The 26,667-nt window shown below is 42.1% G+C and overlaps 1 protein-coding gene across 1 annotated transcript in view; it reads right to left on the bottom strand.

The window, feature by feature from the left end:
• LOC148454303 (usherin-like) overlaps positions 1-26,667 on the bottom strand; it is a gene marked incomplete at both ends in the record, with an annotated part of 948,215 nt that overhangs the window by 448,691 nt on the left and 472,857 nt on the right. Inside the window, 2 exons of the mRNA XM_088461074.1 lie at positions 2,920-3,094; positions 6,332-6,491. Of these exons, the coding sequence (XP_088317200.1) occupies positions 2,920-3,094; positions 6,332-6,491 (335 nt within the window). The remainder of the gene's footprint in view (positions 1-2,919; positions 3,095-6,331; positions 6,492-26,667) is intronic.

Raw genomic sequence — 26,667 nt, 5'->3', positions numbered from 1 at the left:
ATCTCTCCTGCATCCAGACTGTCACAGTGCATCGCCTCCTAGATTGTCAGACCTACCCTACTGCACGGCAGATCTGATGATGCGATGTGCGACCAGAGGGGACGCGCATCGCATCATGATCGTGAGAGGGGGCTCACGATTTACTCAGGATTTGGCCATATTTTACACGATCTGTCGTTCCAATGTGTCGGAATCGGCCAGATCATGTAAAATATCGCTAGGTGTGTGGCCAGCATTAGTGGTATTCAGTATAGTGGCTATTTTCCATAACCTGTAAGCCACACTTTATTTTAAAAGATCTGTATCTAATGTAGCAATAGTTATCAGTGTCTGTTACTTCCAAGGAAACAATGTAGCTAAAGACCTGGATATTGATTTCCTCAACACAGGATTGGTAGAACACAGTTCTGGTTTAGATTTTTTTTTAAAAGTTCTCAGCTCCGATGCTGTTCACAAAACCATATGAGACTCCCCACTATAGCAGGGTATAATTATTGAATATTCCCGGATTAGGTGGCTATTCTTTGAATAAGCCACTCCAACTTTAGTATAGATTGCAAAGCCGTTGGTTTAGTGCAATAAAGTTTGCCACAGGCAGAAACGAGTGTACCAATTATGCATGCATGCTTACTTAAATGGTGTAACTCACGGTCCTGCTCGGATCCACTTAGCCGGCTTGGACTTTTCTCTTGGCTCTCTGCGGACAAGTGTATATACACCAGTATAGTGTCCGATGCAGTCACCCGTCGGTGATCTTTGGTCTCAATAGTATTTAGCCAGTCCTAAATGTGAACCGCCAGTGGTCTGGTTAGTCGGCAAGCAGTCTGTTCCTTCTCTCTACGCGTTTCTCCACCTACAGAATGTCAGCGGCTTCCTCAGGAGGCAGGAGGATCCCTATACACCTTCTCTGCTAATCACTGCTGCACACTGCACTGCTACACAGTACTGCTAATAGGTTATGGGCCCTGCAGTATCAACTTAATAGGCTTTGGATCCCCAAAACATCTACCGATACTCTGCTAATAGGCTCTGGATTCTCATACACCTACCAATACTCCACTAAAAGGCTCTGGGTCCCCATACACCTATCAATACTCTGCTAATAGGCTCTGGATCTCCACACACCTACCCATACTCCGATAATAGGCTGTGTATCTCCATACAGCTAACGATAATCTGATATTAGGTTGTGGATCCTCATACACCTATGTATATGCTAATAATGATGAGTGTAACATAAAGACCACTAACAGCATAAATAATAGCAGCTTTAAAAGCAAACTAGGGAATCCCGGTGGTAACTGCCTTAGTTATAGAGGATATTATGGATATTAGTTACAGAGTATATTATGGAGATAATGAGTCCGTAATTTGAGGGTATTTGTTCTGCTAAATGTGGTGGAACAACCACACTGGATAACGAAACATTTCCATTGTGTCAGCAGTCCAAGAAGTGTAGGACACCACAGCGCACACATTACACGGCCATAGGACCCAAAGAGTAGTATTGTGGTGAATATGTCATGTCCAATGCAAGCGGTGTATCAGTTGATCTTTGAACTATGTACTCTGGAGTGACCTGTGAGGATTCCACCACCTCCAGGCATGTTTGGTGTAAACAATGCAAGGTGAAGTGTATGCTGAAATAACACAGCAGTCTCTGATTGAGGTCCCCACAAGATGCACTGACATACAGTATGTGGCTGCAAATAACTGTCACAGTTCCCAGACCACCCAGCAGGTCACAGTTCCCAGACCACCCAGCAGGTGCACAGGAAGAGTTTAGTATCTGACCCAGTTTCCAGATAACCCAGCAAGTCACATGTTCCAGGTCATCTAGCAGGTGCACCAACTGTCACATTTTCCAGAGCACAATGGTGATGCATTGTAAATGGCGGGCGGACGTTTTGCGAAATAATCCCGAAACTAAGCATCCAATTACAAATCCAAGATATTTTTGCAAATCTACAGAACAAGACTTTCATTTGGTATATGATGTGTCCTGCTCTGACAATGGCATCATAGAAACATGTCACTCATAAAAGTTATCCTTCTGCTATTAGTATATAGATGTGTCCTCAGAGCTGCTATAACCACTTAACGGACAATTTGTTTGTTTTTTTCAACAAATTACATAAAAAATTGTTGATTTCTTTTAACACTGTGTTAAGGGCCTGATTCAGACCCGTTCGCTAGGCTGCGTTCGTACGTAGCCTGCCGATGTTTGCAATCTGCGCATGTATAGTGCGTGTGAGCGAACTAGTCCATTTGATCATGAAGCTTGTACATAGACGCTCCGCAAGCATGAGTGACAGGATGAGCCATTTGTGGGTGGTGACGGGTTGATCGATGGAAACACGGGAGTGGTGATGTGAACGCAGGCGTGTCTGTGCATCTTAACGCCATTGCAGAGGCGTGCATAATTAAGACGCAGCATCAGCGTACACGTCACATGGCTGAATTGCACACAGCAGCACTCGCAGTGCGTGCGGTAGGGTATGGTCAGCCACAAATGCTGCGTATGGGTCCGATGTTACTCGATGTTACCGATTGTTGCATACACTTCCAGGAGATGACATGTGTTACTAAGGGAAAGTGAGCGTCTTGTGACAGGCTGGTGGGCGTCTATATACATACCGCGATCGCACGGCAAGACATAGTGGCCGTCATAATGTCTTGCTAGTGATTCCGGGATTTGCATACTTTGGCAGCTGACGGCTGCGTGCGAGCGCATCCTAGCGAGCGGGTCTGAGTCAGGCCCTATGTACAAAACATATTTTTAAAAACGTAATAAAAAATCTCTTTAGGGGAGTCTAGCACCCCTCATTGTGTCCATAGCTCCTCATTGTAACTTTTAGATGTACTGTATTATAGGTATTACCAGTTCTGCAATATGTTTTGTGTAAGGGGAATACTTACACTCATCTTTACAAAGTATCTAGTTCCTGGCGTTAGTCCATGGACCGTGTAATCCAGAAAGAGATCAGTGCAGTTATAGACCGTGTTCCAGGCTGTTCCATTGGTCACATCGTCTGGGGTCATATGCAGTAAATAACGCACCAGAACTCCATTCATTGTCTTTGGCTGAGTCCACCTAAGAAGTGACAAAACAAATGATTGTGACCTCGCTGCGTGCGGTGACACAGACACTGGGATTTCCAGCGCTACAGAACTACCTACAGTATTACTGGATGCTGGGGCAAAGGTTTGTGAAATGTTCTAATTTGGGTTTATTTATTAGAGATGAGCAAACCTACGTTTTAGTCTTGTGGTGATAAAGACGCGTTTAGTTTTTTATTGCCTTTTATCGCAGCAATAGCAAAACACTTACAGACGCAATTTAACAATGTTATACTCAGTCGCCCCTGCGTATTGGACCTGAGCACTATGGGCTAACTCACCACTTCGCAAGGTCAGGTAATGCCACTTCTGCATTTAGAGCTAACACATACACCTAGCGCTCTCTACTCAATAAACAGACGCAAGTATATTTTTTATCCACGTATACGCCACAGGTGCAATAACATCCACCTCTAAATGAGATTATTATTATCCTTTATTTATATGGCGCCACAAGTGTTCCGCAGCGCCTTACATAGTACATAAACTAAAAAGTGAACAAGAAACAAGTAACTTACAGTACATTACAGTGCAGGACAAGGACATGATTTATATACATTACTGCAATAGCGATTATAGCACTCACAATAAGCAGCCGGGAGTTGGCAGAGACGTGTTAGGTGCCCTAATGGGGAGTAAGGAGTAGAAGAAAATGTAAGGAGAAGCACATGAGGGAAGAGGTCCCTGATCGTGAGAGCTTACATTCTAAAGGGGAGGGGCAGACAGACAGGCGTGATACAGAAGGGGAGGGGCAGACAGACAGGCGTGACACAGAAGGGGAGGGGCAGACAGGCGTGACACAGAAGGGGAGTGGCAGACAGACAGGCATGACACAGAAGGGGAGGGGCAGACAGACAGTAGTGACACAGAAGGGGAGGGGCAGACAGACAGACGTGACACAGAAGGGGAGGGGCAGACAGACAGGTATGACACAGAAGGGGAGGGGCAGACAGACAGGCGTGACACAGAAGGGGAAGGGCAGATAGACAGGCGTGACACAGAAGGGGAGGGGCAGACAGACAGGAGTGACACAGAAGGGGAGGGGCAGACAGACAGGCGTGACACAGAAGGGGAGGGGCAGACAGGCGTGACACAGAAGGGGAGTGGCAGACAGACAGGCATGACACAGAAGGGGAGGGGCAGACAGACAATAGTGACACAGAAGGGGAGGGGCAGACAGACAGACGTGACACAGAAGGGGAGGGGCAGACAGACAGGTATGACACAGAAGGGGAGGGGCAGACAGACAGACGTGACACAGAAGGGGAAGGGCAGATAGACAGGCGTGACACAGAAGGGGAGGGGCAGACAGACAGGAGTGACACAGAAGGGGAGGGGCAGACAGACAGGCGTGACACAGAAGGGGAGGGGCAGACAGGCAAGCGTGACACAGAAGGGGAGGGGCAGACAGACAGGCGTGACACAGAAGGGGAGGGGCAGACAGACAGGCGTGACACAGAAGGGGAGGGGCAGACAGACAGGCGTGACACAGAAGGGGAGGGGCAGACAGACAGGCGTGACACAGAAGGGGAAGATAGGGAGGAAAGAGCATGTGGTGGGTTAGGATGAGAGCTGGAGGGCCTTGATGAAGTAGTGGGTCTTGAGAGCACGTTTGAACATTTGTAGAGAGCTGGAGAGTCTGATAGGGAGAGGGAGAGAGTTCCAAAGGTGGGGAGCAGCACGGGTAAAGGCTTGGATGCGGAAGTGGGAGGAAGTAATCAGTTGGCAAGAGAGGCGGCATTTGTTGAGTGAAGTGGACGGGCAGGAGTGAGAGGGGAGAGAAGGTCAGAGGATTGGGTGAGGGCTTTATAGGCGAGTGTAAGAACCTTGAATTGGGTTCTGAATGGGAAGGGGAGCCAGTGTAGGGCTTGTTGGAGAGGGGAAGCAGATGTAGAACGTCTGGAGAGGAAGATGAGCCGAGCAGCAGCTCGTGGTGAGAGATGGGAGACTGGGAGGCCAGATAGGAGGAGGTTACGGTAGTAGAATCTGGAGATGACCAGCAAGTGGATGAGGGTTTAAGTGGCATCTAGGGTGAGGAATACACACTCCAGTCTATGTGAAGATAAACACACTCCAGTCTATGGGTGGCCGAATTTCCTACTGAAAGCAAGACGCACTAATTAACAACTGCGTGCCAAGCACATTTACCACTGGCATAAGGTTTCAGTTACTGTATGCTGCCTTCTACAAATGTCAGCGCGTTTAAGGCCTTAGAGGTCTATGTACTAAGCCTTGGAGAGAGATAATGTGGACGCAGATAAAGTACCAACCAATCAGCTCCTGTCATATTTCAAACAGCCTGTAATGTGACCGTTAGGAGCTGATTGGTTGGTACTTTATCCCTCACAATTTTATCTCTCTCCAAGCTTAGTTAAATCTCCCACATAGACCCCTTAAAGAGTCAAAACATCTAAATGGAATCACACGACCAAATCCATCAAATCCTTTACCATACAAGTGATGATCAATGAACAGGAATTGTACTAGATTTCTAATTATGTTAATATAATAATAATAATAATAATAATAATAATAATAATAATAATAATAATAATATGTTATGTAATTATAAAAAAAAAATCACCACTATGGTAGACCATGAAGGGTTGGGGGAGTTTTTGTTTAACTGAAGAACCATTTAAGAAATGAACCAACGAATATTGTCAGGGGCGTAGCTACAGTATAATGGGTGCAGGGTCTGCTGTGCCCACACTGCCCACTCTTCACCCATTTAGTTACCTGTCCTTAGTCTCCAGAGTGCTGCTCTACAGCGACCATTTTCCCGGTGACTTGCGCATGAACAATAGACTCAGGGCTCAGAGTCTACTGCTTCAGTCAGTGTACTGCCGACCGCCGGGGAGAGAGGAGAAGGCCCCAGACGGGGAATGCAGACGGGCCTCCTCCTCTCTTAATACGCCCCTGATGCCATCACTCTACTTTTTACTGATCGACAGGATGGACTTTTAGCGCAGCCCATGTCCTAGTGATTTAAAATTGTACATTACCCCGAAAAATGTATCCTTCCTTATTACCGTGATATGCGTGGATAAGGATACTTCATTTCATTTTTTGTTAATAAGCAATTAAGCATGCCTCTAAGACTGGACAGGAATGTGGAAATCCAGGTTACAGAGTTCCCTAAGACCCTGTATTATCAGCCTGCCACATATTCTGTCCCCCCCGCAGAGCTAGAGGACAGAATGATACATACCGAACGTGAATACTTGTGGAATCCAGGACCGTCAGCTCTGGAGGAGACACGTGTTCCGGGGGCAGCTGTGCTGTGTACAAGGTGACACGTGAACTGTTTGTACAGCCTATGACCGTGCAGGTGGCCACCATGAACTGGTGCTCGGTGAAAGGTGCCAATCCTGGAAGACAAATGAAAGAAGAGGTCATGATACATTGCTACCGTATGACAACAAGTCATCTGACAATAATATGAGATTACCTCTTCACCCTTCAGACAGTGTCATCGCATTTCATCATTTCATCTCAGGCCTTTAGGATTATCAGAAGCTCTGTCACCCCCTCTGTTATCATCTCTGCCTAGAAGGGTGATGTACAGTACTGCAGATAACGGACGCCGATTCTATACTTTATAATGGCGATAAGATGTGAAGATATTGCATTTTGTGTACAAAGAAAGCTAAATTTAAAGGGCTGATTAACTAAAATGTAGGATTATAAATATAATATAATAGGTATGTGCACCGACCCCCGTGTTTTGGCTTTGGATCTGTATCTCCTGTGTTTTGTATCTGGATTTGGTTTTGCCAAAACTGCCCCTTGCTTGTTTTGGTTCTGTATTTTTTTTTTCAAAATTGTTAAAATCTGCTAAACTCACATAATTTTTAATTTTGTTTGGTTCCTACAGTATTATTAACCTCAATAACATTCATTTCCACTCGTTTCCAGTCCATTTTGACCACCTCACAGCTCACAATATTGTTTTCATCCGGTTTAGGCCCTAAATTTGCACCCAGCTAACTGGCTGACTAAGCTAAGCGGCAGCAGTGGGCGGCACAAACACGTGGCAGTTCAACTTCCAACATGGCACATAAGGAAACATATGTTTTAATGAAGAGGCCTGAGGGAGTTGAAGTATGTATGTATTTGAAGGCAGGGACAGGAAGGGTTGATTGGTAGTAAATTTTATTTAATTTTCTTACCCCGAAGCAAATTTATGAGGGAGGAGTGGAGAGCATGGGTGAACAGTACGTCCCATATTTTGCCCACAAAATCAACTTGGTGGTTCAGAATAATATTTTATAAATTAAAGAGGCATGCAGGAGATGCTGTATGTGCCCATTAATATTTCTGGACCTTTTTGGCATTCAGCAACCGCATGTCAAAGATTGCAGCAGCAGTGGCAGTTCAACTTCCAACATGGCACATCAGGAAACAAATGTTTTTATTATTCAAGAGGCCTGAGGGAGTTGGAGTATGTATGTAGTTGAAGGTAGGGAAAGGAAGATTTGATTAGTATTAAATTTTATTAATTTTTTTGATTCTGAAGCAAATTTATGAGGGAGGAGGGGAGGTGAGGAGACATTTACAAAAATATTTAATTCATTCACATCAGTCCTTGCTCCAGAAGAATCCTTGAGCACTATGCTTGCTGCTGCTTCTGGGAGTGTATTTTCATTCCAGAGGGGGCCATAAAGACTACTAGTCATACTTTAATAAAACAATTGACTGTTAAACAATCCTTTGCAAGGGGGAGCAAGTATGACAGCAGTCATCCAGTTAACGCCATAACATCTATGCTGGTATTAGATGTGCATCCAATATCCGCCAATAATGCAGTGGGTTTTAGACAGTTAATTGAGGTCCTGTGTCCATGCTACCAAATCCCATCAAGATTCCACTTCACTAGAAAAGAAATTCTCAACCTGTACAGGGACATTAAATAAAATGTAATTAGTGGCTCCAAAATGCTGTTGTACCCACTGTCCACTTAACCACACATATGTGGACAAGCTGAACAGAGTAAACGTAAGATTTAAGATATAAGGTTTAAGTCATATGTTGTATCTTTCTTCCCAATGAACACAGATCTGATGAGATGCAAAGAGCTGTTGGTAAGCAAATTGTCAGCTCAAGTGGCACGAGATGCAGTGATGGCTTCTCCTTCAGTTTTTACAGCAAGTGCATCTACCGAGAAAAAAACTAAACTTTCCCAAAAGAACCACTGGTGATGCAGATGAGTCAAAACAAAATGCAAAAACTTTTTGGATGGATGCGCTGCAGATGACAAAACGAAGGAGATTCCTAGATGGTTAAGGTTCCTACATCTACTTACTGTGGCTTTACAAAGGGTACAGGTGACTTGACAATTGTTGTCCGGATTTGGGTAGAAATAATTCCACACATAAGAAGTGGATTTTTTTGTCGTGTTCTTTTCCTTATCATGGGCAATAACTGTTTCTTCCACTGGTGCCTGATTTACACAAACAACATCCTCATCAACAACATCCTTATTAGCGTCAGCTACACAAATATCTTGCTCATCCTGGTGCACTTCCACAGAGGCATCCTCAATTTCTATGTCAGCATGTTCACTTGTGCTTACATCATCATAAGAGGCAGAACCACCAGTCCTTGCCAAGGCCTTAACTGTTCCTTGCCACTTCATGTGGTGAAAGGCATATTGCCAATTTTATGTTTTTCTACAGCTAACTTTCCCTTTGATGTTTTCTTCTTTACCACTGTAAAAGATTGGCTCTTGATTTTAGATGCCCTGACTTAAGCCCTTTATGCCCTTGGGCATTGGCTTTATTAGATTATGTAGATGGACTAGTATCGTCATGACTGGTGGCACTGGCAGCAGCTCCAGCACTAGTATGTGGTTCCGGCTCTCCTCTGAAATCTCAACTGATCATTTTACATATCAACAAACACGAATCAAGTGGGTTACAGCACACACGTCAACTTGTACCAATTTTAAATATGACCTACAGTGTCACAAGATATTTAATGAACAAGAAAAGAATAACACCCTGCACTGCCACTTACACTGTGTCACAAGATTATTTATGAATAATAATAACATACTACACTACCACTTAGTGTCACAAGATTATTTATGAATAAGATTAACACACTGCGCTACCACTTACAGTGTCATCACAAGATTATTTATGAATAAGAATAACACACTGCGCTGCCACTTGCAGTGATGTCATTATGTTTTATATATAACGCATGTTATTTAGGACTTTGTTGTGGTCTTGTAGTCGGTGTGTAGACTAATAATTTATTCACAATCGAGGAAAGAAATGAAAAGTTGAATATTAGACTGCGCTACCACTTACAGTGTCACAAGATTAATTATTTATGAATAAGATTAACACAATGCGCTACAACTTATGTTGTCACAATACGTGGATGATAAACTGCGGTCTGGCCAGCAGTGTCACCACACAATAATAACGTAACTAAGTTGATAACGCACACACACACACACACACACAAAAAAAAAAGTACTTTTATTATATATATTCTGTTTACATTTTCCGGGATGTAGTAAAAGGTACACAATGTTATCACCACAATTTCTACAGTTATCAGAATGCTGACAAGTGAAATGCTGACATTGACATAATGTTGACTTAAGGGTTAGGCTGTGGGCGGGATTGAAAGACTGCGGGGGTGGAGGTGTGGGCTACAGTAGGTTGCGGAGGGGGGGTTAGGCTGTGAGGGGGGTAGGGTTAGGCACTAAATGGAAGGTTACGGTTAGGGATAGGGGAGAAATACTCACAGAAGCGCTGGAGGATCGGAGGACTGTCCCGGAAGTCACAGTCACATGACCGTCTGGAGCAGGTAAGTCACCGCTGGGCCACCAGGGACGATATGTTGACGTTCCAACAAGTCAACATTACATCACTGTCTACACAATGAATGTAGACATGGTCAGCATTGGCATTATGATGAATGGCGACATAGGGGCATATTCAACTGCCGGCGAAAATTCCCAGACTTTTTGCCTGGTGTACTTTCCGCCTACATCGCTTGTCTGGGCTCCGGAAAAGTATCAGACTCGCCCACGCTTTCCGCCCTATTTAATTGCAAAGGACGCGAAAACGGGACACATCGAAACTTGGACAGGCGGAAATTCCTGTCAAAAACTAGGAGAACAGCCTTCCATCCCCGAAAAGATGGACTGACATGGAGGATCACTATGGGTACCCCCAAATAGCCCCGCTGAAGATATTTGGGGTACTTAAATGCTCTCAATAGGTCCGTATTAGCGTCTTTGCATAAGTGGTGAAGAATATCATTTAGAAGTTTTTTGGGGAGATATTAAGGTGTCCCAGCAATTTTGGGGTACCTGAAAATGGGGGGTAGCATATTTTAAAGTTGCTAAAATTAAGTTTTCGAAATCTTTAAAAACCCACCTGCCACAAGCACCCGTAATCTTAAAAACACCTGGGGCATACTTGGGGGACCCCCTGGAGTGTATTTCGCTAGTTTTTAAGTGTGTCCCAACTTTGTTTTTTTTGCCCGCAAAACGAAAGTACTTTTTTGGGGTGTTCTGAGGTTTTTTTTTTTTTTTTACACAGTTTGCCTTTAGGGGACTGTCCTAAGGCTGCAGGGGGGTTCCAGCAACGTTGCACCCCAAAACTGCACCTTTTTCCACCTCCTTTCAGAGGCAAATCTTCTTTGCCTATCTGAATGCATTGAGTTTAGACGAAAAGTCAATGCAATTGAATTGGGCGGAAAGTCTCCAACTGGCAAAATGACGTCATCGGCGAAAACTTTTCGCCGATCACGGCTTTTCGCCTGCAATTGAATATGGCCCATAGTGTTCCAGGTTTCCGTGTCTTGGGAAACTTTTCTACTGTATTATGCCATAAGATCACAGCGAATATAATTTACTTAGAGCTTGTTACATTCTGAGTATCCTCCTACCTACATACATGTACAATATCATGTCTATGGTGAGGGTATGAGCGCTGATCATATATACAGTATATATATATGATACACATATATATATATATATATATATATGAAATTATGAATTTAACAAAATGACTAAATAGGTTTTATTTAGATGAACTGTCCCTTTAGCTAAAGTTATATTTTCTCAGCCGAGATGCTTCATGTAACTATACTACAGCTGCGTTATTTAGTCTGAGGCGTCACAGAGCGCAGTGTGTCCCCTATCTGTAGTTACACATGAGCCCTGGACACTGATGCTCTGCTGGAAGCGCGCAATTATTTACCATAAGTAGGATTATATTTATGCTGTACTCTGAGCATGTGGCGAAAATGAGCAATCATTATTTTATTAAAACAATGGATGTATAGAGACAGATAAGAGGCACATCACTTATTAAATCCCCACTTTAATATTTAAAACCAAAATAACTAAATTACAAAATTAGGCTTAATCTTTAAAAGTTTAAACAACATTCTTAAAGGGAACCTTGCCGCTAGAAACCTCCCCGTACTATTATATGATCATGTGGTGCTCAGATCCAACCCTGGGAAATTCCCCAAATATCCACTCATATATATATTTATTTATCGGATTGCAATGTGTCTTTTTTATACTCTTTAAGGGGTCTATGTACTAATAATCGCGGTACTGCCTTTCTCGCCGGGGATATTTAAATTTTTTTTTAAATATGCCGGCTATGTACTATTCGGAACTCGCAGGGACAGCAGTTGCGGTACACGCTATCCCCATGAGTTATAGCCCCAGCGTTTAGGAGAAATCTTTCACAGAAGTGAATGACTTCCCCGGGGGACGCTGACACTGCCCATACGTAGAGCGACAGCTTCCAGTATTGGATGGGGGCTGCGGGGGAGAGATCGAAAGCTCTCTCTCCTGCACTGAGAGCCCCCATAGGATTACAGTAGTTTACAAAACTTTACGCCATCTGAAGGTGGTGTAAACTAACGAGACTAAACTCTGAAAAGCTTTGCTTTCTGGAGTTTAGTACATACCGTAGGGTTAGATTGTGGTCCCCATTGATAATAATGGGGCCTGCGATCTGAAGTGCTAATTAGCACTTTGCCGGATATTTATGTGAAATCTCCTGCATTGTACTATTAGTTCATAACTACAGTACATACATACATATTTGAAAGTGTAAAAGCAACTCTCGTATGTTAATGCTTTGTATGTTATGCTAAGGGGTATGGTATAACAGATAGACAGTAATTAGATAGACAATGTCTAGGTAAACACCAGATGTTAGACAGACAATAGGTCGACAGGGACAAAAGGTCGACACACTAAATGTCGACATGTACAAATTAGGGGTGAGCGGGTTCGGATTTCTGAAATCCGAACCCCCCGAGCCCCCCCGATCCGAGGCAGATCCGAGTCAGGCTCGACTTTTCCCGCCTGACTCGGATCTGAAATCGAGGCAAAACTTCATCATCCCGCCTTCTGGGTCTCGCGGGTTTTGGATCCTATATAAGGTACCCGCGTCGGCGCCATTTTCTCACTAGGCTGTGGACAGTGAAGAGGGAGGGTGGGAGTTAGGGCTGGCTGGGCTGTGTAGTGTAGTGTAGTGTTGTAGTGTAGTGTAGTGCAGTGTAGTGTTGTGCTGTGCTGCTGTTGTCCATAGGGGTTGTGTCCACTACTTCAAAGTCCATAGGGGCTGGCTGGACTGCGTTGTGCAGTCAGTTGTCCATAGGGGCTGTGTCCACTCCAAAGTCCTGTGCAGTGTCCCAGTCCTAAAGGGGTGCTGTAGTGTTGTCCAGGGGGTGCTCTGTCCGCCAGGGGTGCTCCCCCCAAGTGCAAAAAAAAATAATATTTTTTCTGTGTTTGTGAATTGTGTGCACTGTGGCTGCACGTGCATCAACAAAGGAGCAGCGCCAAGCATGCGCCTGTGTCCCATAAGTAAAAGGCCGGCTGGTTTGTCCGTTAAAGGGTGCTGTAACCCCCAAAGGGCACTCCAAACAAAATAAAAAAATATATTTTTTTGTGTTTGTGAATTGTGTGCGCAGTAGCCACACGTGCATCAACAAAGTAGTGCCAAGCGTGCGCCTGTGTCCCATAAATAAAGGGCCGGCTGAATTGACCGCTAAAGGGTGCTGTAACCCCCAAAGGGCACTCCAAACAAAATAAAAAATGTTTTTCTGTGTTTGTGAATTGTGTGCACTGTGGCTGCACGTGCATCAACAAAGGAGCAGCGCCAAGCGTGTGCCTGTGTCCCATTAGTAAAGGGCCAGCTGGCTTGTCCGTTAAAGGGTGCTGTAACCCCCAAAGTACACTCCAAACAAAAAATATATATTTTCTGTGTTTGTGAATTGTGTGCACTGTAGCCGCACGTGCATCAACAAAGGAGCAGCGCCAAGCGTGCGCCTGTGTCATAAGTCAAGGGCCGGTTTGGACATCTGGTCTGGACTGAAGGACGTGCCAACAATTTCTGACATGTTTACTGTCACTGCATATGATACTGTCCTCAAAGTAGCAGCAACAAGCGTGCGTCTGTCTGTTAAAGGGTGGTGTAACCCTCAAAGTGCGCTCCACAAACAATAAAAAAATTATTCTTTTTTTTTCTGTCTTTGTGAAATGTGTGGGCTGTAGCCGCACCTGCATCCTTAAAGCAGCAGCGACAAGCATGCGTCTGTCTGTTAAAGGGTGGTGACACCCTCAAAGTGCGCTCCACAAACAATAAAAAAATTCTTCTTTTTTTTCTGTCTTTGTGAAATGTGTGGGCTGTAGCCGCACCTGCATCCTTAAAACAGCAGCGACAAGCGTGCGTCTGTCTGTTAAAGGGTGATGTAACCCTCAAAGTGCAATCCACAAACAATAAAAAAATTCTTTTTTTTTCTCTTTGTGAAATGTGTGGGCTGTAGCCGCACCTGCATCCTTAAAGCAGCAGCGACAAGCTTGCGTCTGTCTGTTAAAGGGTGGTGTAACCCTCAAAGTGCGCTCCACAAACAATATAAAAATTATTCTTTTTTTCTGTCTTTGTGAAATGTGTGGGCTGTAGCCGCACCTGCATCCTTAAAGCAGCAGCGACAAGCGTGCGTCTGTCTGTTAAAGGGTGGTGTAACCCTCAAAGTGCGCTCCACAAACAATAAAAACATTCTTCTTTTTTTTCTGTCTTTGTGAATTGTGTGGGCTGTAGCCGCACTTGCATCCTCAAAGCAGCAGCGACAAGCGTGCGTCTGTCTGTTAAAGGGTGGGGTAATCCTCAAAGTGCTCCAAAAAATAAAAAACTATTTTTTTATGTGTTTATGACTTGTGTGCGATGTAGCCGCACGTGCATCAACACAGTAGCAGCGCCAAGCGTGCACCTGTGTCATAAGTCAAGGACCGGTTTGGACATCTGGTCCGGACTGAAGGACGTGCCAACAATTTCTGACAAGTCTACTGTCACTGCATATGATACTGTCCTCAAAGCAGCAGCGACAAGCGTGCATCTGTCTGTTAAAGGGTGGTGTAACCCTCAAAGTCCGCTCCACAAACAATAAAAAAATTCTTCTTTATTTTCCTGTCTTTGTGAATTGTGTGGGCTGTAGCCTCACCTGCATCCTCAAAGCAGCAGCGACAAGTGTGCGTCTGTCTGTTAAAGGATTACATCGGTGACAGCATCCAAGTAGGCATGTCAGACAGTCCGTACATGTACTGGCAGGAAAAAGAGGCAATTTGGAGGCCCCTGTACAAACTGGCTCTATTTTACCTGAGTTGCCCCCCCTCCAGTGTGCACTCCGAAAGAGTGTTTAGTGCAGCCGGGAACCTTGTCAGCAAAAGGCGTAGGAGGTTGCTTCCACAAAATGTGGAGAAGATGATGTTCATAAAATGAATTATCAACTCTTCCAGGGAGACCAGCCTCCAGAACGTACAGAGGGACCTGTGGTGGTGGATTCCAGCGGCGACAAATTAATACTCTGTGAGGATGAGGATGTACACAACACTGAAGAGGGTGAGGAATCGGTGAATGAGGAGGATGAGGACGACATCTTGCCTCCGTAGAGCCAGTTTGTGCAGGGACAGATTAATTGCCAGCTTGTTTTGTGGGGGCCCAAACGAACCAATCATTTCAGCCACAGTCGTGTGGCTGACCCTGGCGCTGAAATGTTTGGTTTGTTAAAGTGTGCATGTCCTGTTTATACAACATAAGGGTGGGTGGGAGGGCCCAAGGACAATTCCATCTTGCACCTCTTTTTTTTCTTTGCATTATGTACAGTTTGGGGCCTAGTTTTTCAAACTGCCATCCTGTCTGCCACTGCAGTTTCACGCCTAGATGGGCCACGTGTTTGTGCCGCCCACTCGTGTCGCTTAGCATAGTCATCCAGCTACCTCGGTGCAACCTTTTGGACATAAAAACACTATTGTGAGGTGTGAGGTGTTCAGAATAAACTGGAAATGAGTGGAAATTAAGGTTATTGAGGATAATAATAGCATAGGAGCAGAAAAACCTACAAATTCTGTGATTTTAGCTGTTTTTATGCTTTTTTTCAAAAAAATACAGATCCAAAACACAAAACCCAGAACCCAAAACACCGAAGGGTGGTTTTGGCAAAACCAATCCAGATCCAAAACATGAAGAAAGATCCAGATCCAAAACCAAAACACAAAAAGTGGCCGGTGCACACCCCTAGTACAAATGGTCAACACATGATTTTTTTTTGTTTTTAGCCCTAATCTTCACCCTAACCCTAAACCTCCCTCCTGGTACCTTACCCTAACCGTCCCTTCTAGTGCCTAACCCTAACCATGAAAAACCATGTGTCAATCATTTGTACCTGTCGACCTTTAGTGTGTTGACCTTTTGTCCCTGTTGACTTATTGACTCTCTAACATCTTTACAGAGAATATTTGGCAATTCACATCAGTCCCTGCCCCAGTGGAGCTTACACTCTATATTCCCTACCACTTGTACATGCACACACATACACACTAGGGTTAATTTTTGGTGGGAGCCAATTAACCTACCAGTATATTTTTGGAGTGTGGGAGGAAACTGGAGTACCCGGAGGAAACCCACGCAAGCACAGGGAGAATATACAAACTCCACACAGGTAGGGCCGTGGAATCGACCCCACGACTTCAGTGCTGTGAGCCAGTAATGTTAACCATTACACCATCTGTGCTGCCCATCTACAGTCCGGAACCCATGCTAAGGAGGCTCTCTAGGGGCTGATGTACTAAGCCTTGGAAAGAGATAAAGTACCAACCATTCAGCTCCTAACTATCCCTTTACAGGCTGTTTGAAAAATGACAGTTAGGAGCTGATTGGTTGGTACTTTACATCTTTCTACTTTGCCTCCCTCCAAGGCTCAGAAACCCCACCCCCCCCAGGTCTGTGTATATAGATGTAATCTTATTATACATGTAATGCTTTACCAAGATAGAAAAGTGTATAGAAAATAGCATATTAGGCAGAATGATGAGCCATGCTGGTCTGATCACTGGCTCGTGGCTTCGGGACTGTTTGGGGAGGTGAGCGATTACCCAGCTGTGAGCAGTGTTGGGGGCTCCACCAGCTGAGTGACAGCGTCCAGAGAGTCGGCTGCGCTACTGCACTGACCAGAGGTACGGACATTGGACAATGGGCCTGATTCAGAGCTGAACGCTCTGACCAGAGCGCTCGCTCTGAATCAGGGCCCTCCTACCTTTTTTTGGAGCGTCCTCAAGGACGCTAACATAGCTGTGGGTTACCACCCACAGCTATAGCGAGCGTCCATGATGATGACCATCGGGCTTGCGACGGAGACCCTGCGGTAGGGTCTCGCTGCCGCAAGCCCTGGAGTGATTTTGGCTCTATCAGAGCCAAAATCACTCCCACTGACATCACTAGTGATGTCAGTGGGGCTGGCTTGAGACGGTAGGCGTTCCCATGGGAACGCCTCCGTCTGGCAGGCACGCCCACCAAAGGGGGCGTGCTGTCAATCAACATCGACAGCATGCCCCCTTTGGTGCGAGACCCGGAGCAATGGTGAGCTCGTCGCTCGCCGGGTCTCGCGCATGCGCACGACGGAGCTCCCTCCGTCGTGCGCATGCGCAGTGGGGAACATCAACCCGCTTGCGAGCGTACTGCCGATCGCGAGCGGGTCTGAATGACCCCCAATATGTACTGGAGACCTCCCTTCTGAGGGCAGGGTCACTGGAGCCATCCAATTGAATGGTCTTGTTGGATGGTGTCATAGCGTGAGGTGGATGTGGAGAAGCTATCCCAGAGACTGAACAGTACACATACAGTACTGTACAGTAGTGTAATTGCCGTGCTGTTATGGCGGTATAAATGATACATTAACGAGACGCACGCACAGCTTTCAATGAGATAGAATGAATTATTAATCACTAATGGTGGGGTACTGTGTATACATGTATAATATTTTGAAAGGAAGACACATTTTTATTACTATTATCATTATTATTATTGTACATTCAATATTATTAAAGAATTGAATGAATACATTGAGCTACATACTCTGCATAACTAAGACACATCTGCAAACATCTTCTCAATTATGGTACATGCCAGAGATTCAATGATCTACACGTATCCTCTGCCAGTGACTTCTGTACACGTCTGCTAAACATTCATTAACATTAACTGGAAAAGGATCCTGACTATAACAGAATGATAATAACCAAAAACTATTTTCAGCAGTTCCTACAGTAGAAGCACCAACGTGTAAATGTCCAAGTATTTGGCAGCCAGGGCAATATGAAAAATGGTGCCCCCAACTGTGTGTGCGCGCGCCGAAGGCACGTGTGCCAAAAATGGGCATGGCCGCATGCCACAAGGGGTGTGGCCACTGGAAGATGGGGGCGTGTTAACATCTTGTCACTTTGGGAACATTCCTTTCCGTTCCAGTTTGAATCGTAGCTACAATATGACTGTATTATGGAGAATGTGATAGAGTTAGAATTCACAAGCCTTCATTATAGTAGCAGGTGGCTCCATTGGTAAGGTGGCTGACTACAAAACATGAAGATGATAGGTTTGAATCCTATATGTGGCCTGATTTTAGATTAATAAGAATGTGCAGTAGCTTGATATAGTTCGAATTCACAGTCTTACCTTGTAATAGCAGATGGCTCATTGGTAAGATGTCTGACTACAACGCATGAAGTGACAGGTTCAATTCCCAACTATGACTGTAGAGGCAGAGATGTTGGGATTCTATTATAATGGCAACTTCTGGATACGCTGCCGTGACTCTCTGCTGGGTATGCCATGGTGCCCTGCTTCTTATTTTACATTTTAAAAAGGAGTGTGATTGTCCATTTACTTTAAGCCGGGTACACGCTACACAATGTGTTGATACATTGCACTGTCACTTGGTGAGGAATGCACCCCCCTACTGATGTCACTGAGGATCAGCATCATGTGCTTAATTATTATACAGAGGAATTAATATAATATATTATTATACATATGTTACATTATACTGCATTCACGGGACTATGGGGTATTCACTACAGTACATTGCTGTTATCAATCTGGTACAATATATTCATGCGCTATCAGTATTTACTATATATATTTATAAAAGGGTCCAGACCCTGCACTCTTGTCACAAGCCGCCGTAACGTCTTGTTGGACATCAGTACTCCAGGCGGCTCTCTCACGCCTGTTGTTGGGAGACGAGGATGCCGGGCTGCTACTCCATGAGGTCCTCCTACCTTACTGCTCTGTCACCTCCTCCCTGCACCGATTGGATCTTCTTCCTTTTTTACCTCTGCTGGTTCTCTGCTCTGAAGCTGGCTATAGTGTTCAGTACGTAGCTTTCGTTTCCTCTGAGTGAGTTCATGTTCCTGTATGTTCCAGCTACTCGCGTAAAGCGTGTATCTCAACTGTCTCTGCTGCACTTCAGTGTCTGTGTGGTCTATCTGCTAGTAACACCACATCAGTTCCTGCCGCACTTCAGCATCTGTGTATACTACCTATTTTTTACATCACAGCAGTCTCTACCACACTCTAGTGTATGTGTGGATTTCCTGCTATAGATCAGCCCTCAAGGCTGCAACCAGCCAAGTACACATCAGCCCTCAAGACTTCTACCAGCCAAGTACACATCAGCCCTCAAGGCTGCAGCCAGCCAAGTATATCTCAGCCATCAAGGCTGCAACCAGCCAAGTATATCTCAGCCCTCAAGGCTGCAACTAGCCAAGTACACATGAGCCCTCAAGGCTGCCACCAGCCAGTTTATATCAGCCCTCAAGGCTGCAACCTGGCCATCAGGCCACACTCCAGTTAAGTACACTCCAGTCCTCAAAACTTCTTTATTAATTGACTCCTCATCAAGCGATTCCTCAAAGCTTCTTTATTAATTGACTCCTGATCAATCGATTCCTCAAAGCTTCTTTATCAATTGACTCTTTAAAGCTTCTTTATCAATAGACCCCTCAAAGCTTCTTTATCATTCAATTCACACCTCTAATGATAAACTTTTAATTCCTGATTTATCAATCTTCCTGTGAATCTTCCCAGTGATTCATAACAACTCTCTGATAGTTAGGTACACCTCTGTGGTGACCAACCACACCCCCTTCAGGGTACTCCTTACTGCAGATTAACATTCTAAATGCAGAGAATTCCTGACAGGGGTTACTCCACTGAAATGTAACAGAAGAGGTAGGCAACCAATAGCTCGCCAACTGTAAAGGAACTACAAATCCAAGCATGCATATGAATAACTCTACAACTCCCCCTCCCCCTCCCATGATGTGCTACATTCTGCTTGCTGTATATGTGGCACTACAGTGTATTAGGATCAGGTCATGTTTGTGCCATCTTGTTGTCCTATGACAGCTGAAAAATCACAGGCTGCATAATCTTGCTGTATAACCTTCAATACAAGCGGCTGCGTAACACACATTAATCCCTCTACAACATTGGGATGTTGTAACATGTATTGATTATTGATGCATTTATCAAAGAGCTTTGATATTCTTATTATTCATGCGCTATCGCATGACCTTAGTAGAAAATGTACAAATAATTTGCATTAGAGTCAACTTTTTTGGCATATTTAACTGCAGCGAGGGCTGATTTTAATCTATTTTGAACTACTGCAATTGTACATTTTAATCAAGCAAAAGTCACCTTTAGGAATAATAATATTAAAATGTGTTTGTGTATTACAGAGACAACGCTGAGAATAATACCTCTCTCATACATACTGTAACATGAATTTTACAGGGAGTCCAAGGAATATGGCCATTTAATGACAGTTATAAGCTGATTGGTTGATAAATTCAACTTTTCCACTTTTCTACAGTATCTTAAAGGTTTGATACATACTCGCCACCTCCACGATTGTCAGGGAGACTCCCTGAAAAACAGTAGCAGCAATCTCCCTGTCTCCCTGAAGAGTCTCTAGGGGGTAAATTTACTAAGATGGGAGTTCTACTTAAGAAGTGATGTTGCCCATAGCAACTAACCCAAATGTTACATACAGTACAGAATATAAATGTTACATACAGTACAGCATATATTACATACAGTACAGCATATACATGTTACATATAGTACAGCATATAAATGTTACATACAGTACAGCATATACATGTTACATACAGTACAGCATATATTACATACAGTACAGCATATACATGTTACATATAGTACAGCATATAAATGTTACATACAGTACAGCATATACATGTTACATATAGTACAGCATATAAATGTTACATACAGTACAGCATATAAATGATACATACAGTACAGCATATATTACATACAGTACAGCATATAAATGTTACATACAGTACAGCATATAAATGTTACATACAGCACAGCATATAAATGTTACATACAGTACAGCATATATTACATACAGTACAGCATATACATGTTACATACAGTACAGCATATATTACATACAGTACAGCATATACATGTTACATACAGTACAGCATATAAATGTTACATACAGTACAGCATATATTACATACAGTACAGCATATACATGTTACATACAGTACAGCATATACATGTTACATACAGTACAGCATATAAATGTTATACAGTACAGCATATAAATGTTACATACAGTACAGCATATATTACATACAGTACAGCATATACATGTTACATACAGTACAGCATATACATGTTATACAGTACAGCATATACATGTTACATACAGTACAGCATATAAATGTTACATACAGTACAGCATATAAATGATACATACAGTACAGCATATATTACATACAGTACAGCATATACATGTTACATACAGTACAGCATATAAATGTTACATACAGTACAGCATATATTACATACAGTACAGCATATAAATGTTACATACAGTCCAGCATATACATGTTACATACAGTACAGCATATACATGTTACATACAGTACAGCATATATTACATACAGTACAGCATATAAATGTTACATACAGTACAGCATATGTTACATATAGTACAGCATATACATGTTACATACAGTACAGCATATAAATGTTACATACAGTACAGCATATGTTACATATAGTACAGCATATAAATGTTATACAGTACAGTATGTTATATTGTACATACAGTACAGCATATGTTACATACAGTACAGCATATAAATATTACATACAGTACAACATGTTATATGTTACATACAGTACAGAATATTTTACATACAGTACAGCATATAAATGTTACATACAGTACAGCATATGTTACATACAGTACAGCATATAAATGTTACATACAGTACAACATGTTATATGTTACATACAGTACAGAATATTTTACATACAGTACAGCATATAAATGTTACATACAGTACAGCATATGTTACATACAATACAGCATATAAATGTTACATACAGTACAGCATATGTTACATACAGTACAGCATATGTTACATACAGTACAGCATATAAATGTTACATACAGTACAGCATATAAATGTTACATACAGTACAGCATGTTATATTGTACATACAGCAGTGGTGTATCTAGGGATCCGAGCGCCCCTGGCAAGGTAATGGACTGGCACCCCCCTCCCCCATAATTTCAGGAAGTAGTAGTCCCCCCTATACAGTACCACCAGTAGCGGCCACCCCCCCCCCCATAATGTGCCCCCAGTAGCAGCCCCCTCTATACGGTGTTTGCAGTAGCAGCCATCACCCCCATAACATGCCCTCAGTAGCGGCCCCCTCTATACAGTGCCCTCAGTAGCGGCTCCCTCTATACAGTGCCCCCAGTAGCGGCCATCCCCCCCATAACATGCCCCCAGTAGCGGTCCCCCTATACAGTGCCCTCAGTAGCAGCTCCCTCTATACAGTGCCCCCAGTACCAGCCATCTCCCCAATAACATGCCCTCAGTAGCAGCTCCCTCTATACAGTGCCCCCAGTAGCAGCCATCTCCCCAATAACATGCCCCCAGTAGCAGTCCACCTATACAGTGCCCTCAGTAGTGGCCACCCCCCCCATAAAGTGTCCCCTTGTAGTCACACTCCCCCCCGTGCTGTGCCAGAAAAAAAACACACACAGAAAAAATAGAGCAACTTACCGGTTCCCCGCTCCTGCTGACGACCGCCGCCGTCCACTTGTCCGGGCCCGCTCTCGCTCTGCACTATGGGATGGGAGAGACTTCATGACGTCTCTCCCATTACCCGCTGCGGGGGGAGCTGGAAGACGAAGCTCATGAGTGAGCTCCAGCCGGCTCCCTCCATGGACGCAGCAGCCAACGAGAGTCTGACTCTCATTGGCTGGCTGCTTTAACAAACACACAGCCGCCACTGGCGGCTGCCTGTTACTGTGTAGGGCAGACCGGCACTGCGGTCTGCCCCTACACTTGTTGGGCCCGGGGGACTAGCGGGGCTAGTTCAAGCCCCTGGGGTAGTCCACCCATTGGCTGCTGGTGGCACTGCTGGACGGCGCCGCCCCCTTTGGCCGGCGCCCCTGGCGAGTGCCATCCTGGCCAATGGGTGGATATGCCTCTGACATACAGCACAGCATATGTTACATACAGTACAGCATGTTATATTGTACATACAGTACAGCATATAAATGTTACATACAGTACAGCATATAAATGTTACATACAGTACAGCATATGTTACATACAGTACAGCATAGTTATATACAGTACATCATCTATATTGTACATACTGTACAGCATGTCATATCTTACATACAGTGCAGCATATAAATGTTATACAGTACAGCATATGTTATATTCAGTACAGCATGTTATATGTTACATACAGTACAGCATGTTATATGTTACATACAGTACAGCATATAAATGTTACATACAGTACAGCATATAAATGTTACATACAGTACAGCATATATTACATACAGTACAGCATATAAATGTTACTTACAGTACAGCATATAAATGTTACATACAGTACAGCATATATTACATATAGTACAGCATATACATGTTACATACAGTACAGCATATAAATGTTACATACAGTACAGCATGTTATATTGTACATACAGTACAGCATGTTATATTGTACAAACAGTACAGCATATAAATGTTACATACAGTACAGCATATAAATGTTACATACAGTACAGCATATATACATATAGTACAGCATATAAATGTTACATACAGTACAGCATATAAATGTTACATACAGTACAGCATATATACATGTTACATATAGTACAGCATATAAATGTTACATACAGTACAGCATGTTACATGTTACATACAGTACAGCATATATTACATACAGTACAGCATGTTACATGTTACATATAGTACAGCATATATTACATACAGTACAGCATGTTACATGTTACATATAGTACAGCATATATTACATACAGTACAGCATGTTACATGTTACATATAGTACAGCATATAAATGTTACATACAGTACAGCATATAAATGATACATACAGTACAGCATATATTACATACAGTACAGCATGTTACATGTTACATACAGTACAGCATATATTACATACAGTACAGCATATAAATGTTACTTACAGTACAGCATATAAATGTTACATACAGTACAGCATATATTACATACAGTACAGCATATACATGTTACATATAGTACAGCATATAAATGTTACATACAGTACAGCATATAAATGTTACATACAGTACAGCATATGTTACATACAGTACAGCATATAAATGTTACATACAGTACAGCATATGTTACATACAGTACAGCATATAAATGTTACTTACAGTACACCATATAAATGTTACATACAGTACAGCATATAAATGTTACTTACAGTACACCATATAAATGTTACATACAGTACAGCATATAAATGTTACATACAGTAAAGCATATAAATGTTACATACAGTACAGCATATAAATGTTACATACAGTACAGCATATGTTACATACATTACAGCATACAAATGTTACATACAGTAAAGCATATAAATGTTACATACAGTACAGCATATAAATGTTATACAGTACAGCATATAAATGTTACATACACTACAGCATGTTATATTGTACATACAGTACAGCATATAAATGTTATACAGTACAGCATATAAATGTTACATACAGTACAGCATATGTTACATGTTACATACAGTACAGCATGTTATATTGTACAAACAGTACAGCATATAAATGTTACATACAGTACAGCATATAAATGTTACATACAGTACAGCATGTTACATGTTACATACAGTACAGCATATATTACATACAGTACAGCATATATTACTTACAGTACAGCATATGTTACATACAGTACAGCATATAAATGTTACATACAGTACAGCATATGTTACATATAGTACAGCATATAAATGTTACATACAGTACAGCATATAAATGTTACATATAGTACAGCATATAAATGTTACATACAGTACAGCATGTTACATGTTACATACAGTACAGCATATAAATGTTACATACAGTACAGCATGTTACATGTTACATACAGTACAGCATATAACTGTTACATACAGTACAGCATGTTACATGTTACATATAGTACAGCATATAAATGTTACATACAGTACAGCATGTTACATGTTACATACAGTACAGCATATATTACATACAGTACAGCATGTTACATGTTACATATAGTACAGCATATATTACATACAGTACAGCATGTTACATGTTACATATAGTACAGCATATATTACATACAGTACAGCATGTTACATGTTACATACAGTACAGCATGTTATATTGTACAAACAGTAAAGCATATAAATGTTACATATAGTACAGCATATAAATGTTTTATACAGTACAGCATGTTACATGTTACATACAGTACAGCATATAAATGTTACATACAGTACAGCATGTTACATGTTACATACAGTACAGCATATAAATGTTACATACAGTACAGCACGTTACATGTTACATATAGTACAGCATATAAATGTTACATACAGTACAGCATATAAATGTTACATACAGTACAGCATGTTACATGTTACATATAGTACAGGATATATTACATACAGTACAGCATGTTACATATAGTACAGCATATATTACATACAGTACAGCATGTTACATGTTACATACAGTACAGCATATATTACATACAGTACAACATGTTACATGTTACATATAGTACAGCATATATTACATACAGTACAGCATGTTACATATAGTACAGCATATATTACATACAGTACAGCATGTTACATATAGTAAGGCATATATTACATACAGTACAGCATGTTACATGTTACATACAGTACAGCATGTTATATTGTACAAATAGTACAGCATATAAATGTTACATACAGTACAGCATATAAATATTACATATAGTACAGCATATAAATATTACATACAGTACAGTATGTTACATGTTACATACAGTACAGCATATATACATATAGTACAGCATATAAATGTTACATACAGTACAGCATATATTACATACAGTACAGCATATAAATGTTACATACAGTACAGTATATATACATACAGTACAGCATATAAATGTTACATACAGTACAGCATATAAATGTTACATACAGTACAGTATGTTACATGTTACATACAGTACAGCATATATACATATAGTACAGCATATAAATGTTACATACAGTACAACATATATTACATACAGTACAGCATATATTACATACAGTACAGCATATAAATGTTACATACAGTACAACATATATACATACAGTACAGCATATAAATGTTACATACAGTACAGCATATGTTACATACAGTACAGAATATAAATGTTACATACAGTACAGCATATATACATATAGTACAGCATATAAATGTTACATACAGTACAGCATATAAATGTTACATACAGTACAGCATGTTACATGTTACATACAGTACAGTATATATGAGTATTTCACACTTTCATCAGCATTAGTCACAAAAAAATAAATTTCTTTCTATAGAATTAACTGATCTTTAACTGTGATTTTTTTTTCCTTTAAAAGATAAAGAGTTATGATATGAGGGATTATTTATACCAATGAAAATGTTTTCAATCACTGATATGGCTTATCAGATATCTGTACGCATGTCGGGGTGAAGGGTCACGGGTTATATCTGATCCCGAGCTGTCTGCTACTTATCTATCAATTTTAAATCCTCATTTAACACAAAGGTTCAAATTGCATTTGCA

This window comes from Taudactylus pleione, unplaced genomic scaffold (assembly GCF_031769625.1).
Source record: "Taudactylus pleione unplaced genomic scaffold, aTauple2 ptg001012l, whole genome shotgun sequence".
In the NCBI taxonomy this organism is placed as follows: Eukaryota; Metazoa; Chordata; class Amphibia; order Anura; family Myobatrachidae; genus Taudactylus; species Taudactylus pleione.
This window is presented reverse-complemented; position numbering and strand designations above follow the sequence as displayed.